The sequence below is a fragment of the Dermochelys coriacea genome, chromosome 2 (assembly GCF_009764565.3).
Source record: "Dermochelys coriacea isolate rDerCor1 chromosome 2, rDerCor1.pri.v4, whole genome shotgun sequence".
NCBI lineage: Eukaryota > Metazoa > Chordata > Testudines > Dermochelyidae > Dermochelys > Dermochelys coriacea.
This window is the reverse complement of record NC_050069.1, coordinates 33,567,094-33,588,447: the sequence shown is the minus strand read 5'-3', so window position 1 is coordinate 33,588,447 and position 21,354 is coordinate 33,567,094. Positions and strand designations below refer to the sequence as shown.

The 21,354-nt window shown below is 40.0% G+C and overlaps 1 protein-coding gene across 2 annotated transcripts in view; it reads left to right on the top strand.

The window, feature by feature from the left end:
* The first annotated feature begins 618 nt into the window (after positions 1 to 618).
* Positions 619 to 21,354, top strand: part of EMC2 (ER membrane protein complex subunit 2) — a 52,781-nt gene continuing 32,045 nt past the window's right edge. The window contains exons 1-4 of one of the 2 annotated variants that reach the window (XM_038389438.2): positions 619 to 1,044; positions 9,971 to 10,084; positions 14,151 to 14,215; positions 17,631 to 17,716. In XM_038389438.2, the coding sequence (XP_038245366.1) occupies positions 963 to 1,044; positions 9,971 to 10,084; positions 14,151 to 14,215; positions 17,631 to 17,716 (347 nt within the window). In that variant the 5' untranslated portion in view covers positions 619 to 962. Of the gene's footprint in view, positions 1,045 to 1,212; positions 1,371 to 9,970; positions 10,085 to 14,150; positions 14,216 to 17,630; positions 17,717 to 21,354 lie in introns of those variants that run through there. The other variant, XM_043507423.1, reaches the window with a different exon arrangement.

The following is a 21,354-nucleotide window of genomic DNA, read 5'->3' as shown; positions in this document are numbered from 1 at the left end:
TTTGAGCATAAGCTTTCGCGAGCTACAGCTCACTTCATGGGTGAAGTGCATCCGACAAAGTGAGCTGTAGCTCACGAAAGCTTATCCTCAAATAAATGTTAGTCTCTAAGCTGCCACAAGTCCTCCTTTTTCTTTTTGTGGATACAGACTAACACGGCTGCTACTCTGAAACCTGTCACAAGAAAAAGACAGTCCGATCCAGGCAGTCAGAACAGCAGCTGACACAAGCTACTCTGAGGCTTTATGCAGACATACTATCGAATAAGCCCTTCCTTTAACCACTGCAAATATGGATGGCCATCGGAGTTTTTGGGGGGTGGGGGGGGGGTATGTGAAATATTTCACTAGATCCTTCAGCAGCTCAATCCATCCTTGCAGGTGGAAAGAAAAGGAGGACTTGTGGCACCTTAGAGACTAACAAATTTATTAGAGCATAAGCTTTCGTGAGCTACAGCATCCGATGCATCCGATGAAGTGAGCTGTAGCTCACGAAAGCTTGTGCTCTAATCAATTTGTTAGTCTCTAAGGTGCCACAAGTCCTCCTTTTCTTTTTGCGAATACAGACTAACAGGGCTGCTACTCTGAACCCTGTCATTATGCAAGGCCTTGCAGGTGGAGAAGCCCGGCCGTGTCCAGGCCCGGGGCTGCGCGGAGCCTGTAAGCACTCAGCCCTGGGAAGCGGGAACCGTCCTGCCCCGCTGGGGGAAAGAGCCCCGCCCCTATTTCTGCTGCCCTTCGTGGGAGCTTTGCCTAAGACTCCCGCATCTGCCTCTGTCTGGCAGCGCCTCCCGCACCTCTTGCCTACTGCTGTTGTTTGCCCCTCCTGGGCAGCCATTTTCCGCCCCCCATCCCGCCGCCCTTTCACCCAACCGCGGGGAGCTCGGTCAAAGCCCAAGGCAGGGCAGAGGCTTCAGCAGACGGCATCGCGCGTGCGCAGCCCACAGGCGCATGCTCAGAGAGCGATGGCCCAGGGGCGCGGAGGAGGAGGAGGTTACGCCGGCAAGATGGCGAAGGTCTCGGAGCTGTACGATGTGACCTGGGAAGGTAACTGCTCCTGGCCGAATGGGGCGGATCCGGGGCGTGTGGCCGGCCGGGCTCCGAGTCACTAGGCCCCGAGTCCCTAGCACGGGCTGCCCGGCGGCGGTCGCTCTTGTCTGGCTGGGGCCTGTGCAGTGCGCTGAGCTCCCCGCGAGAGGCCAGCGCCGCCGGCCTTCCCAGCTGTCCGTGGGGCGCCCAGGCCGTTGGCTGCATGGAGGTGGGAGATCACCCTGCAGCCCCCAAGCGCCCCCTTCCTGGGACAGGGACTCGGGGGACGGCTGCACCTGATCGTGACACAGTACAAGGCTGGGGCCTGCCCCTCTGCGCCAGAGGCGGGCAGGCAGACTCAGCTCGGCAGGATCCAAGTGTGGAAGGGGGGACTCCAGGGTGGGATGAGAGGGTTCTGTGTGGGCCAAACTGGGTGCGGGGGGATCTGAATGCATAGGTGCTCGTTTAGGGCATCTCGGTGCAGGGGCAATGGGACTTTGCCGGGGGGTCTGGGTAAAGGTGGTTGGGGCTCAGCAGAGAGGATCCAAGTGTGGAGGAATGGGGCCCTGTAAAGAGGGGTGTGTCTGGGTGCAGCTGGTTGTGGCTTGGTGAGGGGGCGGGAGGTTGGGGAGGTCCAGGTGGGTGGGCTAATTAGGGTGGTGATTCAATGGGCCTGCTTAACAGGGAAGCCCCAGCTGCATCTGCTGAGGGGATCCCACATGCAAAGCTCCTATTGCCCTTCCCTTCCTCATTCTATCCCCCTTCCTCTCCTCACTGTTTCCTGCCCCATTTCCCTTCCCTCCCACATTCCCCTTTCCTTGGCCCTCTTCTCAGTATTTATGCTACCTTGCATGCCAGTATCTCCCAAATGAGAACTGGCAGGGAAAAGTTTGTCCTCTCTCCCTGATTTAATATTATATGTGTGGAACAGGACTCCTGTTCCAAACTTCTTTCCAAACCTTCTCGTACATGTGCTCTGTTACAAAATTTCTGTTAATGTGTTTAGCTCACATTGTTGTTAAACCTGCAGGGTATCTGGACCTGTTGGCAGACAACCCACTAGCAACTGTCCCTTCATTGTGGAGAGAGAAAAAAGCCTTAATGAGACGCTACATGCTTACACTTAAAAGTGTCCAATAACTCAGGGCAGGTCCATACTAGAAACTTTTCCAGTAGAGGGGTGAAACTTTTTTAAAATGATGCTTCTATACTTGCAAAAAGCCCTGGTTTAGACATAGTTACACCAGCTGTTACAGTTTATTTCATTTTGGGGAATTGGTGTAACCTATACCAACAAAAGAACTCTTGTATAAGCTTGTGTCTACACTGGCAAACCCTTTTTAGTGTAGACATGGCCTCAAAAATGTCTGAACAGCTTTAACTCTGATTTTCAAATAAAAGCAAATAGATGGAAAATTTCAAGCCCCGAAGAAAACTTTACAGAAAGTTGTACGCAACTGACACCTTTGAATGTTATCAAGAATGACAGATAATTTCAAAAGCTCCTAAGTGACTTGTGAGTACAAGCTGCAATGGGACTAATGTTTTGAAATCACATAGTTGCTTCTGAAAGTTCCATCCTTACACTTTCTAGGTGATTTCATATTAAAATAAATTATTTTACTTCGAGGCTTTTGTCTAAAGTCCTCAAAGTACTTTGCAACAAACAACTAATTTACTCTTGCATCCACAAATGCCAGATCATATAGCATCAGGGTGGATTTGTTTTAAATCACTACTAGGAAGACTCGATTTAATCATGGATTTCTACATAAAAGTGCATTCTTCTTGGTTGTTATAACCTTAATACATATTCTTCACAACTCGGAGATAGATGTAGGTTTCATTGTTAGAAGATGCACACTATACATTTTTAAAGTGATTTATTTTGAAAACTTTGGCTAGGAGGTGCATCAGATGAGCACTGCAACCGTATGTTACTAGCTTGAGACTCTCTTCTCTGCTAAATGATTCCTTCTCATCTTGGATACATTTGCAGAATTGTCTGTGACCAAGCTGCGTACTAGACATTTGAATTTTTTTCCACAGCTTGTTATAGCTTTTACTGTTACTTCTTGTAAGCATTCTGCGCTGTGTGCATTTCCTGATGTACCAATTGTTTCATTAAGGCAGACATTCCCTTCTTCTGTTGTCACACAAGCACATACAGTAGCATCATTGTGGACATTGCTCCACCCATCAGGACTCAGGTTAACAATTTTACCCTCTAGATCAGTGCTTCTCAAGCTATCTGGTGTGGAGAACCAGCAATTTTTTTTCCAATGTGTGCACAGACGGGCAGCCGATGGCTCGTGGACCGGCACCAGTCCGCGGACCACCACTTTGAGTAGCACTCCTCTAGACCTTTTGCACACTGCTCAATTTCTTTCATACGCTTTATCCAGCAATTTGCCTGTGACATCTGCTCTGTTGGGTGGACTGTATCCTTGTCTTAATGACTGAACCATGTTAATGAAGTGTGGGTTCTCAATTATGTGGAAAGGACTTTGTTGCATAAACAAACTGGGCAATTTTGTCATCAATTACGTCTTTTTGTATCTGCCAGTTCTTATCACAAACTTATCTATGGTTAAAAGAAAAGGAGTACTCGTGGCACCTTAGAGACTAACAAATTTGCCACAAGTACTCCTTTTCTTTTTGTGAATACAGACTAACATGGCTGCTGCTCTGAAACTTATCTATGGTTGTTTCTGGACGATGGAGGGGGTTTTTTTTTTTTTTTTTTTTTTTTTTTTTTTTTTTTTTTGCTACAGGTGATAACTAACTGGCTATGTGACGTACATGATGTGACTGAAACACTATCATTGGCAGATAACTCTGAAATTATAGAAAATGATGGTGATCTTGAAGGTGGATAGTCTTCAGAATCCTGTATGTTGAGGATGGATTCTCCTAAACAAAATAAGTCAATGCAGTTATTTAATTGAAGTGAAGCACTGGAATGGGTTACCTAGGGAGGTGGTGGAATCTCCTTAGAGGTTTTTAAGGTCAGGCTTGACAAAGCCCTGGCTGGGATGATTTAGTTGGAGATTGGTCTGCTTTGAGCAGGGGATTGGACTAGATGACCTCCTGAAGTCCCTTCCAACCCTGATGTTCTGTGATTCTATGAATTAATATTACCATGCTGCTCATTTAGTATTACTTATTGCATTCACTAACCCTCAGTACTACTTTAAAGATGAAATTGCAAAAGGAAGATCTGCTTATTTCTATTTTTTATCACAACTGCATCTAAAATGTAACAACTATATTTTTTGCTCAAATATGATAATTGAAGAATAGTCCAGAAGGAAGACAGGCAGTCCTTAAGAAAGAAGTATGAAACAACACCTAAGATGACTATAACTTAAAGATTAGAGGAGAGGGAAGTGGGCTTTTTTACCAATTTGTTTCATGCCTTTGACAGTCCTTCGTCAGTTTTGCTATTTTACTGATAGTAATTTGTGCTTCCTGTCACTTGCACTAAAATAATGTCATTATGCTCATTTACTGCTTGGGAGGGGAAGCTCATCTGTGTGTTTTTATGGGGACCCTGAAAGAAGGTTATCGCAGCAGCAGCAAAGCTGAAACAGAACAGGAGGTAGACAGACACTTGCACACAGAGAAGGGGAAGTGGAGGGATGCACTGATAGTTTTACTCTTGGACCTGCCCAAAAGACCCTTCTCAACATCATTAGGTGAGCAGAAGTTGCTTATAAAATTTAAAAAAAACCACACTATTTAGAGGGTTGATGCTTTATCAGAAAACTGAATTATTTGAAATTAATCAGTTTTTTTTCAAAGAAGCAAGTTGCTACTGTCCCTTTAAGTGAACACAGTCTGTTCATGAATGTGAATACAGGAAAAGGGATTCCTTAAAATAGAAGAAAACTGAAACATTCTTGCATCTATCCTGGAAGAGGTTTATACCTGTCCAGTTTGAGAACTGATGGACACTTAAAAGATCCCTGTGGATTTTGTTTTTGTTCTTTTTTTATCAGAGGAGATGGGCTCAGCTCTTAAAGAAGCTGCAATCACTCTTCAGTTCCTTTATCAAGTGCTTACAGCTTATCTTTTAAGTGAAATGAAACAGAAAAATTAATTTTCTCCTATTATTAAACTGTCAACAAGATACCCTAGGAGGAGAAGCATGGGCTTTGCCGAGGACCAGTAGCTAGGAACACCTGAGTTCTAACATGGACTTGCTGTGTGGTCTTTAGCAAGCTATTTAGCCTCTCATCTTGTTTTCCTGTCTGTAAAATAGGGTTAAATACTTGCCTACCTCATGAATATGTTCTGAGGATTAATTAGTAGGCTCTTCATAGCTTGGGTCTGGAATTTTGCAGAAACAACTTCTCTGTGCTTTACCATGATATCTGAGGTCAAGCAGGAGTAGGATGCTCAAGCTGATAGTACCTAGATTTGTTTACCAAGGTGAGGTATTTTCAACAGAGGTGTCACAACTCTGGGATTTGCTTTCACAGTTTGTTCAACAGAGCCATAATTTTGACCTTCAAAGCCTGGTGGTATTTACCAGGCGTTAATGAGCATGAAATTTGAGGGGTAGTAGTTGGGGAGTTTTGTCATTAATTGGGTTTTTTTTTTTTAAGTTGATATATTCTGGTCTCCCTTGCAAGTCAGGCTGACAATCTGCAGCAGTGAGTGTTGGCTCCTCTGGCTGGCAACTGGAGGAGAACCGTGGACAAGAACAGGACACACATGTAGAGGAGCTGATGTGGAAGACGTGAGGTTGTTGGGTTTCTCTCCCTCTCTCTCTCTTTAGGATGGATGGATGTATATAAAATATTAAATCTTGTTTCATGCCCAGACTGCAAACTAAAGGTGGTAAAAACTAAGCAAATTCCTGCAATCTGCTATAAAAAGGCTCTATCCAGACCTTTTCTCCTCCTTCTCCACTAGTCAAGCTCCATGCTCCAATGAGTCTCTGAGGCTGATGTAATGACACCAGCAGATTGCATGCTGGAGGATATTGCAAAGAGAGTCCGAGGAAGTTGTAGGAAATTTTGGGTAACGTGAATTGTATGTTATGAATATGTATGTATCTAAATGCTGTATTCTTGTTGCTGTTGTCAGTAGGGCCCACTGTGCTAGGTGCTTTCTAAACACTTAAAAAAGGGAGACCCTGCTCCAAGGAGCTTACCGTTCAATGACAAACAGTTGATCAAGGAAAAGAGAATAATGACAGGCAATTGATATATAGTTCCGCCATGCTGCCTACAGTGAATCACATTGAAGTGGGTCTTTAAGAGGGACCTCCATTTTTGGGGGGGCAGAGTAGGGGCATTTTGATGAGCTTACATTGAATCATGTATATGAGGCTGCATGAAACAAGGCATGGAAGTGACAGTGTAATTCCTATCGCTGTTACCCTCATCCTTCCTTCTACTTTTGTTTGCTACATTCGCTTGTTGGATCTTGTGTTTTGTTTTTGTTTTTTGTTTGTTTGTTTTTAAATTGGATTCTGTAAGTTCTTGGGTCAGGCAATAACTCGTACTTTGAGTGTTCAGTGACTTAGTGGATCTCTTATCCTTGCTGGGGCCTCTGGACACTACAGTAATATAAATACACCAGACCCTTGCTAGAACGTGCGTCTATATAGCGTGAATTTGCATATAACTCGATCATGGCCATAGATCCCAAATTTAATTACTTTAATTGCAATTCATTTTAACGCAGCGCCCGCTATAACGCAGTACCGCGCATGGATCCCAAATCCTGCGTTCTGGCGAGGGTCCAGTGTAATGCTATTTAGGGTATTCCATTTTATAGTTTAAGGGTTTTTTTAATTCTCTTTGCGTACCATCTTTTGAAGCAAATCAATAGCAGCATTCCTTTGTTAATGTCAGTGTGGAGTGTGACACATTTAATGAATTTGAATTTGAGAAAATTGAATACAAAATAGAAAAAATTGGATATTCCAAATTGAAGGTATTACAAGCACAGCCTAGTAGTTTATCATTGCTGATGTCTAGAATAGTGTTCTCCAAAGGCAATACTCCTTTATTAATACATTTCTCAGCATGCCTATAAACTGTACAGAGATTTTTATTGCTCTCGTCAATAATCAGTGCTTATCAAGGATATCACTTTATTGTATTTTACTTGAATTCTTCTTCTTTTTTTTTTTTTTTAATGCAAGCTAAGTATAGGTTAGATACACCCCTGGTGTGACTCCATTGATTTAGTTAAAGTTACTACCGTGATATTCTCTATGTACATATTAAAAGATTGTGGGTATTTTTGTTATTCTCTGTAAATTATTTGAACTTGCTTCTAAGCATCCTTCATTTATTGTTGTCGTAAGACGGTGTTCAGTTTACTCTTATTTTATACACCAAATGAGATGACTAAAACTGGGATTGCCACAGAGAAAAGCACTGGTCTTTGTTAGTAGGTGAGGATTTTCTTTCCTGGCAAGACTGCCATTCAGAAGCTTGGATACCCTGGTACAGGGCAAGGAGATAAGAACCTGAATACAACACAGTTGCTCTACTACTTCCTAACGTGTGACCTTGGCCAAGTTGTTTAATCTGTTGCTTTTTTACAGATGACAGTGAAGAACTTATAGATACCATTGTAAAGGACTTTAAGAAAGCAGTGTAAAAATTGGTGGTATAAATTAAGTATACAGTTCTCCTTCTTGTGGGCCCAACTGCCTAATTATTGATCACAGTTAGTTAGACAAATCAAAGTAAAAGTGCAGAAAATGTGAATATCTGCTATTGGGTAATCATGCCCCTAATATTGGATTTATTTTCTTCAATTGTGTTTTTAATGGTAAAGACTCAAAAACTATATTCCAAAATGCAACACTGAACAAACAAGAGAATTAAAATCTTAAAATACTTGGAAAAATTAAGATTTAAGTCTAGCGACTTTGATACCCAGAAGATGTGAACTGAAAACCTAGTAAAAGTGTAGTAACTACAAACTATACCTTTTTGTTTTCCAGTGTGCCTGTGTCATCCTTCCAGACTGTAAACTTTCCAGAGCAGAGATTGCATTTCACTTCTTGCATAGAATGGCCCCAGTGTGCTCAGTTCTATTAACACCATTGTGACAGTGTCTGTTGCAGTGGGTTTCTTACACTTCCATTTATATATCCATAACTCTGGATGACCTTAAGCATTTTTGTTTTAAACAACACTAAAATAAACAGATCCATCAGTTCTTCTAGATCAACTTGTATACATAGCAACATAAATATAAGTGAAATTAACCAACCTCCCCTCACCACTGCCAGAGTCCAATACTGCTACTGCCAAGCCCTGTGTTACAAAGTACAGGTGTACTTGCCCTAAAAATTTAAAGTATGATTGGCTGACACAACCGATAAGCTTAACACTCCCAACCCCCCAAAAATGAGTCTGTTTAGATTGTTACCAACATTTTTCTTTTTTTTGCCTTCTGTTCAGAGTGCAGCACTTTATAATCTAGCTAACATATCTTTTATTGTATTTATGTATACTAGCACATTTATTTTTGCTTGCGTTCTCACTTTCAGTGATCAAGGGATACAGCATACTCTGTGTCTTTGCTTTTTTTTTCCATCACTGCAAAGCCTACTTTGGTGATTAATGGTTGACATGAATGTTATTAGTAGCTTAGATAGTATTACATTTGAAAGTTATACTGGTATGGAGGCTTTAATAGTTGTCAAGTAAATGAATTGGTGAAAATTGGATGACTTATTTATTTTGTGTATGTTTAGACTGTCAGTTTGTATGATACATTTGTATTCAGTCACATTCTTGCTGTCTAATATTTAAATTGCCAAGGATAGTCATGTCAAGAACCATTTAATTTTACTCATGCACATGAAATGTAACCCTGTGGCGGTTTTGGTTGACTTTCAAAATACAAAATGTGACACAGTAACAGTTTTATGAGAGATCTGAGATCACTTCTGGTAGATGGAAAAGGGTCTGCATTTACTCTTAAACTGTCAAGTTTTGTTAATTTGTACATTTTGAAATGCAAGGAAAACTGTCAAAATATAGCAAGATCTATTGGCTATAGGAAAGTTATAATTCATGGGGATGCTGAAACTTACTTTGAAAGTTACCAGATAAGGTTATGTTGCAGATACCAATCACAAGTTTGAAAATAGTTCTGTTTTTCTTGTTTGTATGATGAAGTTTTGTATTGTTAGCTTAGAACAGTTCTAAGGTGGAACTCCGCTTTTTGTTTTTCTTTGTTTTTTTCCCCGTCTACTCTCTGTGGACTCTCCTTCCTTTCTAGTAATGATGAACAGTAATGTCTTGTATAACAGTGCTTTCCATGCAGGAGAATCTGAGTGCCTTCCAAAGTATATCCATGCAGCATCACTCAAATATATAACTCACTCAAGGTTGAAGAGGGTGACAGCCAGATGGACAAATGGCATCAATGGTTGAGAGAGGGTAATTATGACTAAGAATACCAGGATAAGCCCTTAGCAAGATTTAATAAGATCTTCAACCTGTTGCCATCCCCAGTAGGGGAGGACCTCAGTTTTTAAGGTTTTTGTTTGTTTGGTTTGTTTTTTGTTGGTTTGAAGCCCTACACATATTAAATTGATCTACGCTGGATCATAGGGCTTGAATTGGCCATGCTCGGAGCTGAATCTGTATTCTCAGGGAATCTTTTTCATATCTGATGTTTAGATTGTTAACCCAATATCCTCTGAAGTCACAAATTCAGTGGATTACTCCCCTGTTCTCTCCCCCCCCCCCTTGTTTTTGGACAGCCTTCACAAGGGTTGCAAGATAACAATTTCAAAGTTCCAGGGATCAATCTGTCCACCAGTGATTTTGGTATTAGTGGAAATTACTTCTGTGGATCTCCTGTATATGTTTGAGAATAGATTATACCCCTCAAAGTCATTTCCAGAAATAAACTTCACATATATTGTTGCATGGAAATCTTATATTTTGTTTTTCAGAGATGCGTGATAAAATGAGGAAGTGGAGGGAAGAAAACCATCGGAATAGCGAGCAGATAGTGGAAGTTGGAGAAGAGTTAATTAATGAATATGCATCTAAGCTTGGGGATGACAGTAGGTTGAAATTATTTGAAAAGCTTTTACTGTCTGTAACTCTTATTATATGCAGCTAGTTTTGTTTCTCTGCTATTCTGCTGTTATACTCTCCATATTATTTTTACTCTTTTGTTGTCATTCTGCATCTACTAATGTTGAGTACATACATTATTTTCTTAATTTTCTAATGTACCAGTATTCCAAGCTCTTAGTTTGCTTCTCAAAGATGGTGTGTAGAGGAAGTAGGTGAAAAACGTATCTAATTGAGCTTGGGGAAAACTTTTATAGTGAAGGTGTTGAGAGTCATTGAACCAAACTGTAAACCCTGTATATAATGGTAACCACTTCAAGCCAGGGGATGCTGCTGCACCCTCAGCACCCCTAGTTCCAGCACCTATGATTGGACGCTTAGGTTGGCACACAGTGACCAGTCATAAGAATATACTGTCAACATTTGGCATAGATCTGTTATCTAGCTGTCACTCAACAGGTCATGTACACTTCAGAGGGATGGCAAAAAATATGAGGGGAGTTTTTTAATAAGGAGAAGAGAATGCTATTCCTTAAATTAAATCATAAGTGATACTATGTTGTAGAAATTAATATGAAAGCTGTTCTTATGATAGAATTGCCTTTGTGATGCTGTAGTTTAGGGCACCTCTGGGTTTCTGCAATACATAAAATGGCTATTTTCAGAGGATTTTAATTCCTTGACACTATGTCTCTCGGGACAGAAACTTGGCATACAGTGCTTCAGACCAGAACGGAATTGTTCAGAAATAACAATGCAATATTACTTTTTATGTAAGAGCAGTAGAAAAAACAAAATACTTCACGGCAAGAATGCTTTATGGGTTTGCGTATGAATCCCAGACAGGCAGGAAGGGATAAATATCCATTATTTGTTTTTAATGTTCATTCCTCTTTGGCTTTCCTTTTTATAATTTGGTTAATCTAATACAAGCAGTACATTTTCATTTTCACTTTTTTCATTTGCCAGCCTTTCTTTTAAAGTTGCTATTGAAGTTTTGCAACCATAGTGATGAAATATATTTATTAGTTGAAGTCTGAAGAGCTTTAAACAAGGCCCTGTTTAATTTTAATAAATTATTATTTCTTTAACAGACCAGTGATTAAAAATCTGGCAAAATATATCCTGGACTAACTCTTGCACTCATTTTCTTAATATTTGACCAGAAATCTTTCAACTTGCAAGTTTCCTGGAAACTGTAAAGATGGTTCCCTGTACCATGGTATTTTCTCCAGATTTCTTGCCAAGAGTGGGCTCTTAAAATGCTAACCATTATAAATAGTACATCCTCTTTAGATAGTCATATGGATAATCTATGCCGGGGTGGCCAGCCTGAGCCTGAGAAGGAGCCAGAATTTACCAATGTACATTGCCAAAGAGCCACAGGAATATGTCAGCAGCCCCCCATCAGCTCCACCCCCCGCTCCCAGTGCCTCCTGATTGGCTGTTTCATGGCGTGCAGGAGGCTCTGGAGGGGGGAGGGAGAGGAGCGATGGCATGGCAGGCTCAGGGGAGGGACAGGAAGGGATGGAGTGGGGGCAGGGCCTGTGGCAGAGCCAGGGGTTGAGCAGTGATCACCCCCTGGCACATTGGAAAATTGGCGCCTGTAGCTCCAGCCCTGGAGTTGGTGCCTATACAAGGAGCTGCATTTTAACTTCAGAAGAGCCGCATGTGGCTCCGGAGCCACAGGTTGGCCACCCATGATCTATGCGAACAGCCTTCCCTATGTATATTATAGAACAATCTATTTGGGACAAAGAGTCTTTAAAAACCTAATAGAGTCTTGCATGTGCTGCCTCCCTTCTCCAACTGTTATAAATGCATTGTAGGACTGCATGCGTGGGTGCTTGGACTAGGGGTGTTGGGATGCTGCTGCCCCCCCTGGCCTGAAGTAGTTTCCATTATATACAGGGTTTACCATTTGGTTCAGTGGTTCTCAGCACCCCTGACTCCATGGGTGGATTTGATAGTAGCTCTAGCAGGAAGTTGGTGGTGAAATTAACACAGGGCCTAACAAAGGGAGCTGTTGTCGTTTTTGTCTCTTTAAATAAACAAACTCACTGTGGATTAGCTTCTTTTATTAGGCTCTTGTTAATCAGTTATGAGGAAAACTACATTTTATTATGGGCTGGTGCTGGCTTTGTGGGGTGCCTCCCCATCCCGTCTTTACCAGAGCCCTTGCACAGTGGGCCACTCCATTGCCTTCTGCATCACAGGCTGAATCACTCCTCATCATGCCCTCTGTTGTCCAGTCCAATCTTCATCATTTTCAGAGTAAGTGTGTAGACTGGGCTATATCAGTGTCCCATAATTTGACTGTAATCAGATTTTACTAGCTAAATTAGTTGCAATCTTCATTTGAATTGCTAGACTTCCAAGCAAATGTGTAAGAGGATCAAAAATTATTTACACTTCTGATGGGTTCTTTTCACTGTTTCAAGGAAGATATAGTAGAAACATAATGGGTTCATAGATGGGCAGCAAAAATTACTAGAGGCATGGAAATACTTTTTTATGAACGACTGAAAGATTGGGCCTTTTTGGTTTCGAGAAGAGACGGGTAAAAGGAGCACAATAGAAGAATGCAAAACTATAAAATAAAACACCCAACCCTCAGAGATGATGCTGTACACACAATTTCCCCACCAACTCCCCCGTGGAGACATAAGAGAGAATGAACCACATGTGGCACTTAATGCACTACTGGAAGGCACTAGGAACTTATATAGAATAGAAATTAACGAATGCCACAGAGAAGGTAAATTGGGTATCTGTTTACACTGTCCCATCATACAGAGGACATTCAGACTAAAACTGAAAGGAAACCATTTTCAAATTGATAAAAAGAAACATCTTTTAAAAGAACACCTTATTTATCCTGCGGCACTCATCAAAAGCTGTGAGTGTTTAATAATGGTCAAAGAAGGACTGAACTTTTATATGGATGGTCAGAAAATCCAAGTCCTATTGAAAGGGATTTAAAAATATATAAGCCCTTGGCTTCCCTCAGCTTATTGTATAACTGTCAGCTGCAGGGTTCTTGTGCTAAGCATCTGGAGCTAGCCACTACTAGAGACAGGATACCAGACGAGTGGACTACGGCTTGATGTGTTCCAATGAAACCTGATTTTCCTTGTGGTAACTTCGAATTTTTTTTTTAATGTAACTTTTCTTTGAATGAAATTAGAAATACCTGTACAATGAGAAATAGCCTTTATTCTGGTAGGGGGAAAGGTTAACGTTATTGTTTAGATTTGTACTTTCTTATGAAATTCCTATATAAAAGATTAATTTGTTTTCCCTCAAGTTCTCTGGGCACCAGTGGTGTTGGCTATTTGTCCTCTGTAGAAGATTTTTGCTTCAGGCCTGATCCTGCAAGGAGCTGAACACCCTTGACTCCCATTAACTTAACACTCAGCTCACTCTGGGGAGTGTGTTACATACTCCCCTCCCCTTCCTCCCCCCGCCACCTCCCCACCCGTGTTCTCTGTCTTGTCTAACAGGACTGTAAACTCTCCCTAGCAAGGACTGTCACTGACTCTGTACAGTTCCTAGCATAATGGGGCCTCATTTTCGGTTAACCCCCTACACTCTATCCTAATACAAATAACATTTGTCAGTGGAATAAGCTAATTCCCACAGAACAGGGAAGAAGGCAATATTGTACTTGCAGTAAGGTAGTGAAATAGTTAAGGGAAAAGTTTTCTTCTTTTTAGCATGTATGGCTGCTCTCCAGATCTGGTCACAGTGCAGTTCATAATGGGTCTGTTTCAACAGACAATTGTAGATACAATGTTAAGAAAAGCAAAGAATTAGAATTTTTTGCCTTTCAAGATGTCAAAAGATACTTTGTTACTGAAGAAATAAAATCGCATAAGTGTACTTTTAATTAATTCCAGCAGTCTGTTGAAATGTCCGTTTCAGTAATGATGTACAGGAGTGGTAGGAAAAAATATACAAAGACGGAATTCATTAATCTTATTTACGTTTTAGGTGTTTCCCATCATTTTGAAAAATCAATTCTCACATTTAATACGTCTCTCTTGTATCTAGTATGGATAATATATGAACAGGTGATGATTGCTGCCCTGGACTGCAGTCGGGATGACTTGGCATTAGTAAGTTGTCAAGCTGATATTTCACTCAAACCTTAAGTTTTTTTTCACATGAACCTATTTCAGATTGGTTCTTTGGACAGTTTTATAGGATGCTAGGAACTATGTAGCTCGGCCTTGTAGTATCTCAAGAAATATACTGCTGGGGAGAAACCTCCTCCACCCACCTTAATGTGTAACTCTTATTTAGGCAGATCATGTTTCTTCTAGCTGTGAAAATATTTATAGCTACTCTGATATGGGCTGAAAGTCAGGAATAATATTAAAACTGCCATATTGTCCAGAGAATATTTGTTGGAAACCTCTCAAATTGTATCACTTTTTCAAACACTTTGAGACCAAGTGTCAAGAGCTGTGCATGTGAATTTAGCTGCATGGTAATTGTTAACATTAACAGGAGTCATGCAGCTAAATGCTTGCACAGTGTATTAGGAAGGCCAATATGTATGATCAGCTGCTTGCAGCATTTTTAAAGATGAATATTAAAGCAAAAAATGTGGCTGTACCCTTTATTACTCCTTCGTGGTATATAAAGAGTCATAAATTTAAACATGCTTTGTTTTTTTATACTACAAATATATTGAGTTGTATTCTTTCCTTCCCTCCTCCTCATGTGTCCTGAGGAGGAAGAGCTGGAGCTGAAGTTACAGCATTATGTGGCATCACTTTTCAGCCCCTGAAAGCACACTAGAGTCCTCCTGCAAAGACAAAAGGGAGGACCTGTTAGTCACATGAGGCTTGGTACTACACCATTAAAATCAGCGGGGCTTTTTTCCATTGGCTTGAATGAGAACAGGATTAAGCCCATGTAAAACAATTGGGAATGAGGGGGAGAAGTGGTTTAACAAATGTTTGATGTATCAAAGCCAAAAAACAAGTGCCCTTGCCATTAATCATTTCTTAAAGTTACTGCATTTCAGACATAGAAGTTGGTCCATTAGAAAAACTTTTTTTTCAGAATACTTCAATATGCTTTCTTAATAGATCAACATTGTGAATAGCCTTATTTGAAATAGCCTGTTAAGTAAATTAAGGGAGCCTTCTTATATTTTAATTTGTTTGTTACAGGCCACAATCGATCTCTAAAACTTAAAAAGCCTTTTGGATATCTTATTCAGCCATTTTTTTTTTAAACATTACTACTTAGATGCAAGGGGAAAAGTAAGATTTTTTTAGCTAATAATTCTTAACGTTGTGCGGTTAGTGAACTAATTCTTTCTCCAGCATATTATGTCAGAGGATTGAAGACAAAGAGTCTATGTAGGACTCTGAGCACTATTGCAATGGATTAAAAATGCAAACAAAAGCAAACTCATCAATTTTCCCAAAATCAGGAAAGAAAAATGACAAAAGGACCTCTGTACATTCTCCTGCCTGGCCTGGGAGAAGAACTGTGTTTTGTTGTGCCAGACAGTCAACAGGCCTGGGCTTCTTCAGACCAAGAAGGGAGAAAATTCCATAGTTCAGAGTCCTGCATAGAGACTGCTGTTACAGTGCCTTGTGCACATTTAAATGCCAGGGGTTCAGTTCAAGTGCCTTCACTGACCACAGCTATGGCAGTATAGAACTGGGAGAGCGTCAGTCTCTTGAATAGTCAGGATTAGAAAAGTGTAATGATCTTGAGTTCCATGTTTAGGGTTAACTTCAATATATGCAGTAATGTAATATTCCATATTGCATTTTCTGCAAGCCTCGTGAATTCCTCTTGTAGATAAGTCTTCTCTTCTACCAAGGAAATAAATGAATAGATTGAGAGAGAAACCTCTTTTTATACTATTTTTCCACTTATTTTTTCTAAGGTTTTTTGATCTCTGTGGGTTTTTTTAATAATGCTTTTGTGAAATGCTTAAATGGACCAACATGGGGAAAAAAATAAAAAATTGCCAAATACTGTATTTACTAATAACCCAAGTAACAGCTTTGAGTTTGAACTATCAACCTCTGAGTGTCCTATGAGGAACACAGCATGATCTGAAAGTATAGCTGCTTATCCATAGCACTGCGTATAGGCTAAAAGCTTAGTGCAAGGCTTACATCTGGGTTGGGGTTATTTTAGTTTTGTTATAGGTCCACACATTTAATTCAAACTAGCTAACATCATAGTGGCTTTTTGCTACAGTATGTGAATAGTTTTTGAATTCCTATTACTTAGCAGTGAAGCACTTGACAGCTGTGATGCATCTTTCCTAAGGGACTGGTATCTTCCAAATGAGAAGTCTGAGATAGGTTTCATCTCATTTTTTCTTTTTTGTCCTCTGCTTTTCTTCATTCCCTTGCACCAAATAGCTGAGCATAACCCATACATATACTACATGTAGCCAATTCCACCTTTGTAACACATGGCTTTAGTGAGATCACCTCCTGTTGGTAGACACTAGCATGTTGACAGGTTTTGCAGGAGTTACATTTTCTTTGCCTTTGTAGCAGACACTTAAGATTAAGAAACCTACCTGTTGAAGTACAGTAGAACACCAGAGTTACGAACTGACCAGTCAACCACACACTTCATTTGGAATCAGAAGTACACAATCAGGTAGCAGCAGACCTCCCCCCCCCCCCCCCCAAAAAAAAAAAGGCAAATACAGTATAGGGGGTGAATATCTTCTCCTGCTCAGCTGTTTAATTGCTTGCAGGAGTGTGCAGACTGCATCTCCTGTGCCTGTAGGATTGATTGAACCCAGAGACACAAACATTATTATATATAAATGTTTTCTTTGTATTGCAAACCATTATAAACAGCTTTTTTCAAAGGCAGTTTTTTCCATTAAACAAAAAAGTGCCACCTGAACTCTCATTGTTTTTATAGGTGGGGTTTTTCTTTTGTGCATTGATTTAGGAAGGCCTCAAATCTGAAAAGCAAATAAAAATCTTTCAAGCTAAATAACTGTTTGCAAGGAGCTCTGATGGTCTAGCTACTTGCATGGAAAATCATCTTGTAATTAAGTCTTTGAACTGACAAGGTTTCAATTTCTGAGTTTGTCTTTATTAATACATTTTATTGCTTATCCCAGAAGTTGCTGTTTTGTTTTAATCAAAAGTCACATTCCAAGTTGTTGACTTAGTCAGTCAAGGACTACTTTTTTTTCTTTTTCTTTCCATGTATTGAATAATTGTATTCACAGGGTATTGACTGAATTAAACAGTTTAAACTCTGAAAATAATTAATGGCTGGAATAATTAAAGTCTTTCTCAGCTTGGAGTCTATGGTCTGTCTGCATATTCTGGAATCCTTGTGACTTCATTGGACAGGAAGTAGTAGACTTTTTCTAGGCATTGATGTGCTTTTTCTCTGGTTGTGGTAGGAGGTGCTAGTGACAAATACGCCTTCTGATTCTGAATTTTTTTTTTAATGTGATGAGTAGTATTTGTCACTCAAAGCTGAATCACTAACTCTGAGGAATTTATTTTATTTATGCAGTTTTGTCTTCAGGAGCTAAAGCGACAGTTCCCTGGGAGCCACAGAGTTAAGCGATTAACTGGCATGAGATTTGAATACATGGAAAGGTATGGCTGAATTTAAAAACCTAATTCTTGTCTGGAAAAGGTACTTGATATCTCTTGAAAAAGGAATTCTTTACACAGTAAAATTCAGAGCAGAGGGCATAAATGCAATGCTCTTTCTTTTATAAAAATATTCTGTGTATGATGAGATGTATGTATTATTATTATGTATGTATTATTGTGCTTAGGCACTTCTGTTGTATTTTGGCTAGCACAATATTACAGTACTTGTAATCTTCCATTTGGACTTGATAGATTTAAAAGGTCCTTTACTTGCCATCATCAAACTATAGACAGTAAAACACTACACAGTTTTTTTTTTGTTTTTTTGGGGGCAAAACAAAGTCTTGTATGCCACAGCTATAAACCAACATATTTAATCCAACTGGTCCAGAATTCCAAGTAGCATTCAAAACTATTGCCCTGCCCCAAATAACTGCTGAATATAGCTCTTCTCCAAGCTTTGTCCTTGTGGATAAAACCCTAATAGGTTGACTCCAAAAACCTTGTAGAATATAAAAGTGAAAACTATAACCCTTCTGGATGCTTTTGCTCTATCCTACTGAAGGACTATAACTATTACATTTTATATAGGATGTTTCAGACAGCTTACAGATGGGTTCACTCTCCATAATATATGACTTTTCCCACAAAGGTGACCCCAGGAGTAGACTGTCCTCTAGGGTGCCTCTAGTCTTTGCCTGACTTCCCCCTTTGGACATGTTGTATATCAAGTTCCAATAATCTATTCCAAAACCATCTACTTGTGGTGTGGCAGCTAGAAATTTTGCAAAGGGCTTCTAGTAACTGCCAACATGGAACACTGGTACCGAGCATGTTTCCTGTAACACACTGCTTACAGTGTTGGCTTTTGAGGCCTAGAGCTCGTGGGCCACGCCAAATCCTGGACATTGCACACGTAAAGGGAGAAAACCCCATTTTCATTTAACAGATGTTTCTCATTGTTTCTTTTCCTTGCAAAAATATTTTGAAATTGTAAATTCATATGAATCTATGAAGCCTGTTGTTTTGGTTGAAATGAATGGAATGCTGGGCTCTTCTGCTGCAGCACGAGGCTAAGGTACCTAAGCAATCCTACTCTCACACCCACTCTTATGTAAAATGAGTTGATTTGAGATGTCTTGCTAATCCTTTCCCATAATTCTTAGCTTTGGCATATACATATTCGTGTGGCATGGTGAACAGGAATCTGGTTTTGGTTGGGGAATAGGTGGCAAAAATTGTTTCTCAAACCTGCTCAAAAATGTGAAGGTCAGCTCTGTCTGCTTGTACATGCTTCTGTCTAAGTTTGTATGACCAAACTAAAGATGTTGGCCCATGCCTTTGACAAATGGACTCTAACCATAGGCAGGCATATGTACATAAGAATGGCCATACTTGGTCAGACATTGGTCCATCTAGCTCAGTATTCTGTCTTAACAGTGGCCAGTGCCAGATCCTTCTGTCAGTTGGAGGTTTAGGGACACATGACGCATGGGGTTGTGTTCTTGACCATCTTGGCTAATAGCCATTGATGGACCTTTCCTCTATGAACTTAGCGCTCTTTTTTTTTTTTTTTAAACCCAGTTATAATTTTGGCCTTTATAACATCCCCAGGGAATGAGTTCCACAGGTTAACTGTGTTGTGTGAAGTACTTCCTTCTGTGTGTGTGTTTTTAAATCTGCTGTCTGTTAATTTCATCGGGTGATATCCCTAGTTCTTGTGTTAGGTGAAGGGGTAAACAACACTTCGCTGTTCACTTTCTCCATGTCACTCATTTCATAGACCTCTATTGTGTGCCCCCTTAGTCATCTCTTTTCTGAAATGAATGGTCCCAGTCTTTTTTAATCTCCCCTTGTATGGAAGCTGTTGCATACCCCTAATCATTTTTGTTGCCATTTTCTGCACCTTTTCCAATTCTAATCTTTTTTTTTTTTTTTTGAGATGGGGTAACCAGAACTGCGCGCAGTATTCAAGGTGTGGGCGTACTGTGGATTTGTATTGTGGCATTATGATATTTTCTGTTTCATTATCTATTATTTTCCTAATGCTTGTTAGCTTTTTTGGCTGTCACTGCACATTGAGCAGATGTTTTAAGAGAATTATTTGGACTCCAATATTTTTCTTAAGTGGCAGTAGCTAATTTAGATCCAATCATTTTGTATGTATAATTGGGATTATTTTTTCCAGTGTGCACTACTTTGGCACTTTTCAACATTGAATTTCATCTGCCATTTTGTTGCACAATGCCCAACTGACCATTTATTTCTATCCTGTTTCCTATCTTTTAACCAGTTACTGATGCATGAGAGGATCTTCCCTCTTATCCTATGATTGCTTAATTTGTTTAAAAGCCTTTAGTAATGGACCTTGTCAAAAGCTTTCTGAAAGTCCAAATACACTGTATTAACTGGATCACCCTTATCCACATGCTTGTGGACTCCATCAAGGAGTTACTAGATTGGCATGATTTCCCTTTACAAAAGCCATTTTGACTCTTCCCCAACGTATTGTGTGTGTTTGTGTTTTTTATAATCTTGTTGTTTGTTACAATTTCAAATAATTTGATGGGTACTGAAGTTAGGCTTACCAGCCTGGAATTGCTGGGATCACTTCTGGAGCCTTTTCTAAAAACATAGCTACATTAGCTATCCTCCAGTCATCTGGTATGGAACCTGAGTTAAGCAATAGATTACATCCCAGTTAATAGATCTGCAAGTTCATATTTGAGTTCCTTCAAAACTCTTGGGTGAGTACCGTCTGGTCCTGGTGCTATACAATTTATCAGTTTGGTCCAAAACTTCCTCTGACACCTCAGTCTGGTACAGTTCCTTGGATTTGTCACCTAAAAAGAATGACTTGGGTATAGAGCTCTCCCCTATGTCCTGTGCAGTAAAGAATGATGCAAAGAATTCATTTAACTTCTGTGCAATGGCCTTCTCTTCCTTTAGTGTTCCTTTAGAACCTTCCAGTGACCCACTGACTGTTTGGAAGGCTTCCTGCTTCTGATGTACTTAAAAACATATTTGCTATTACTTTTTGTGTCTTGTTAGTTGCTCTTTCGATTCTTTTTTGATCTGCCTTGTTATCTTTTTACTTGACTTGCCAGAGTTTATGCTCCTTTCTATTACTCTCAATAGAATTTGATATCCAATTTTTATAAGATGTCTTTTTGCCTCTGCCTCTTTTACTCTGCTGATTAGCCCTGGAGGCGTTTTTTGGTCCTCTTACTAGTTTTCTTCGTGGTTTTTTTTTTTTTTTTTTAAATTTGGGACCTACAATTAGTTTGAGCCTCCATTATGGCATTTTTAAATTGTCTTTGTGCAGTTTACAGGCATTTCACCCTTGTGACTATATTCCTTTTAGTTTCCATTTAACTAGCTTCCTTATTTCTATGGAGTACCCCCCTTTTGAAGTTAAATGCTACTGTGATGTGTTTTTGTCGCTTTTCTCCTTACAAGGATGTTAAATTTAATTATATTATTGTGCTATTAATGACCAATTCATCTATATTCACCTCCTGGACTAGATCATGTGCTCCATTTAGAACTAAATCAAGAATTGCATCTCCCATGGTGGGTCCAGGATGAGCTTCTCCAAGAAAGTTATTTATGGTGTCTAGAAATTTTTATCTCTGCAT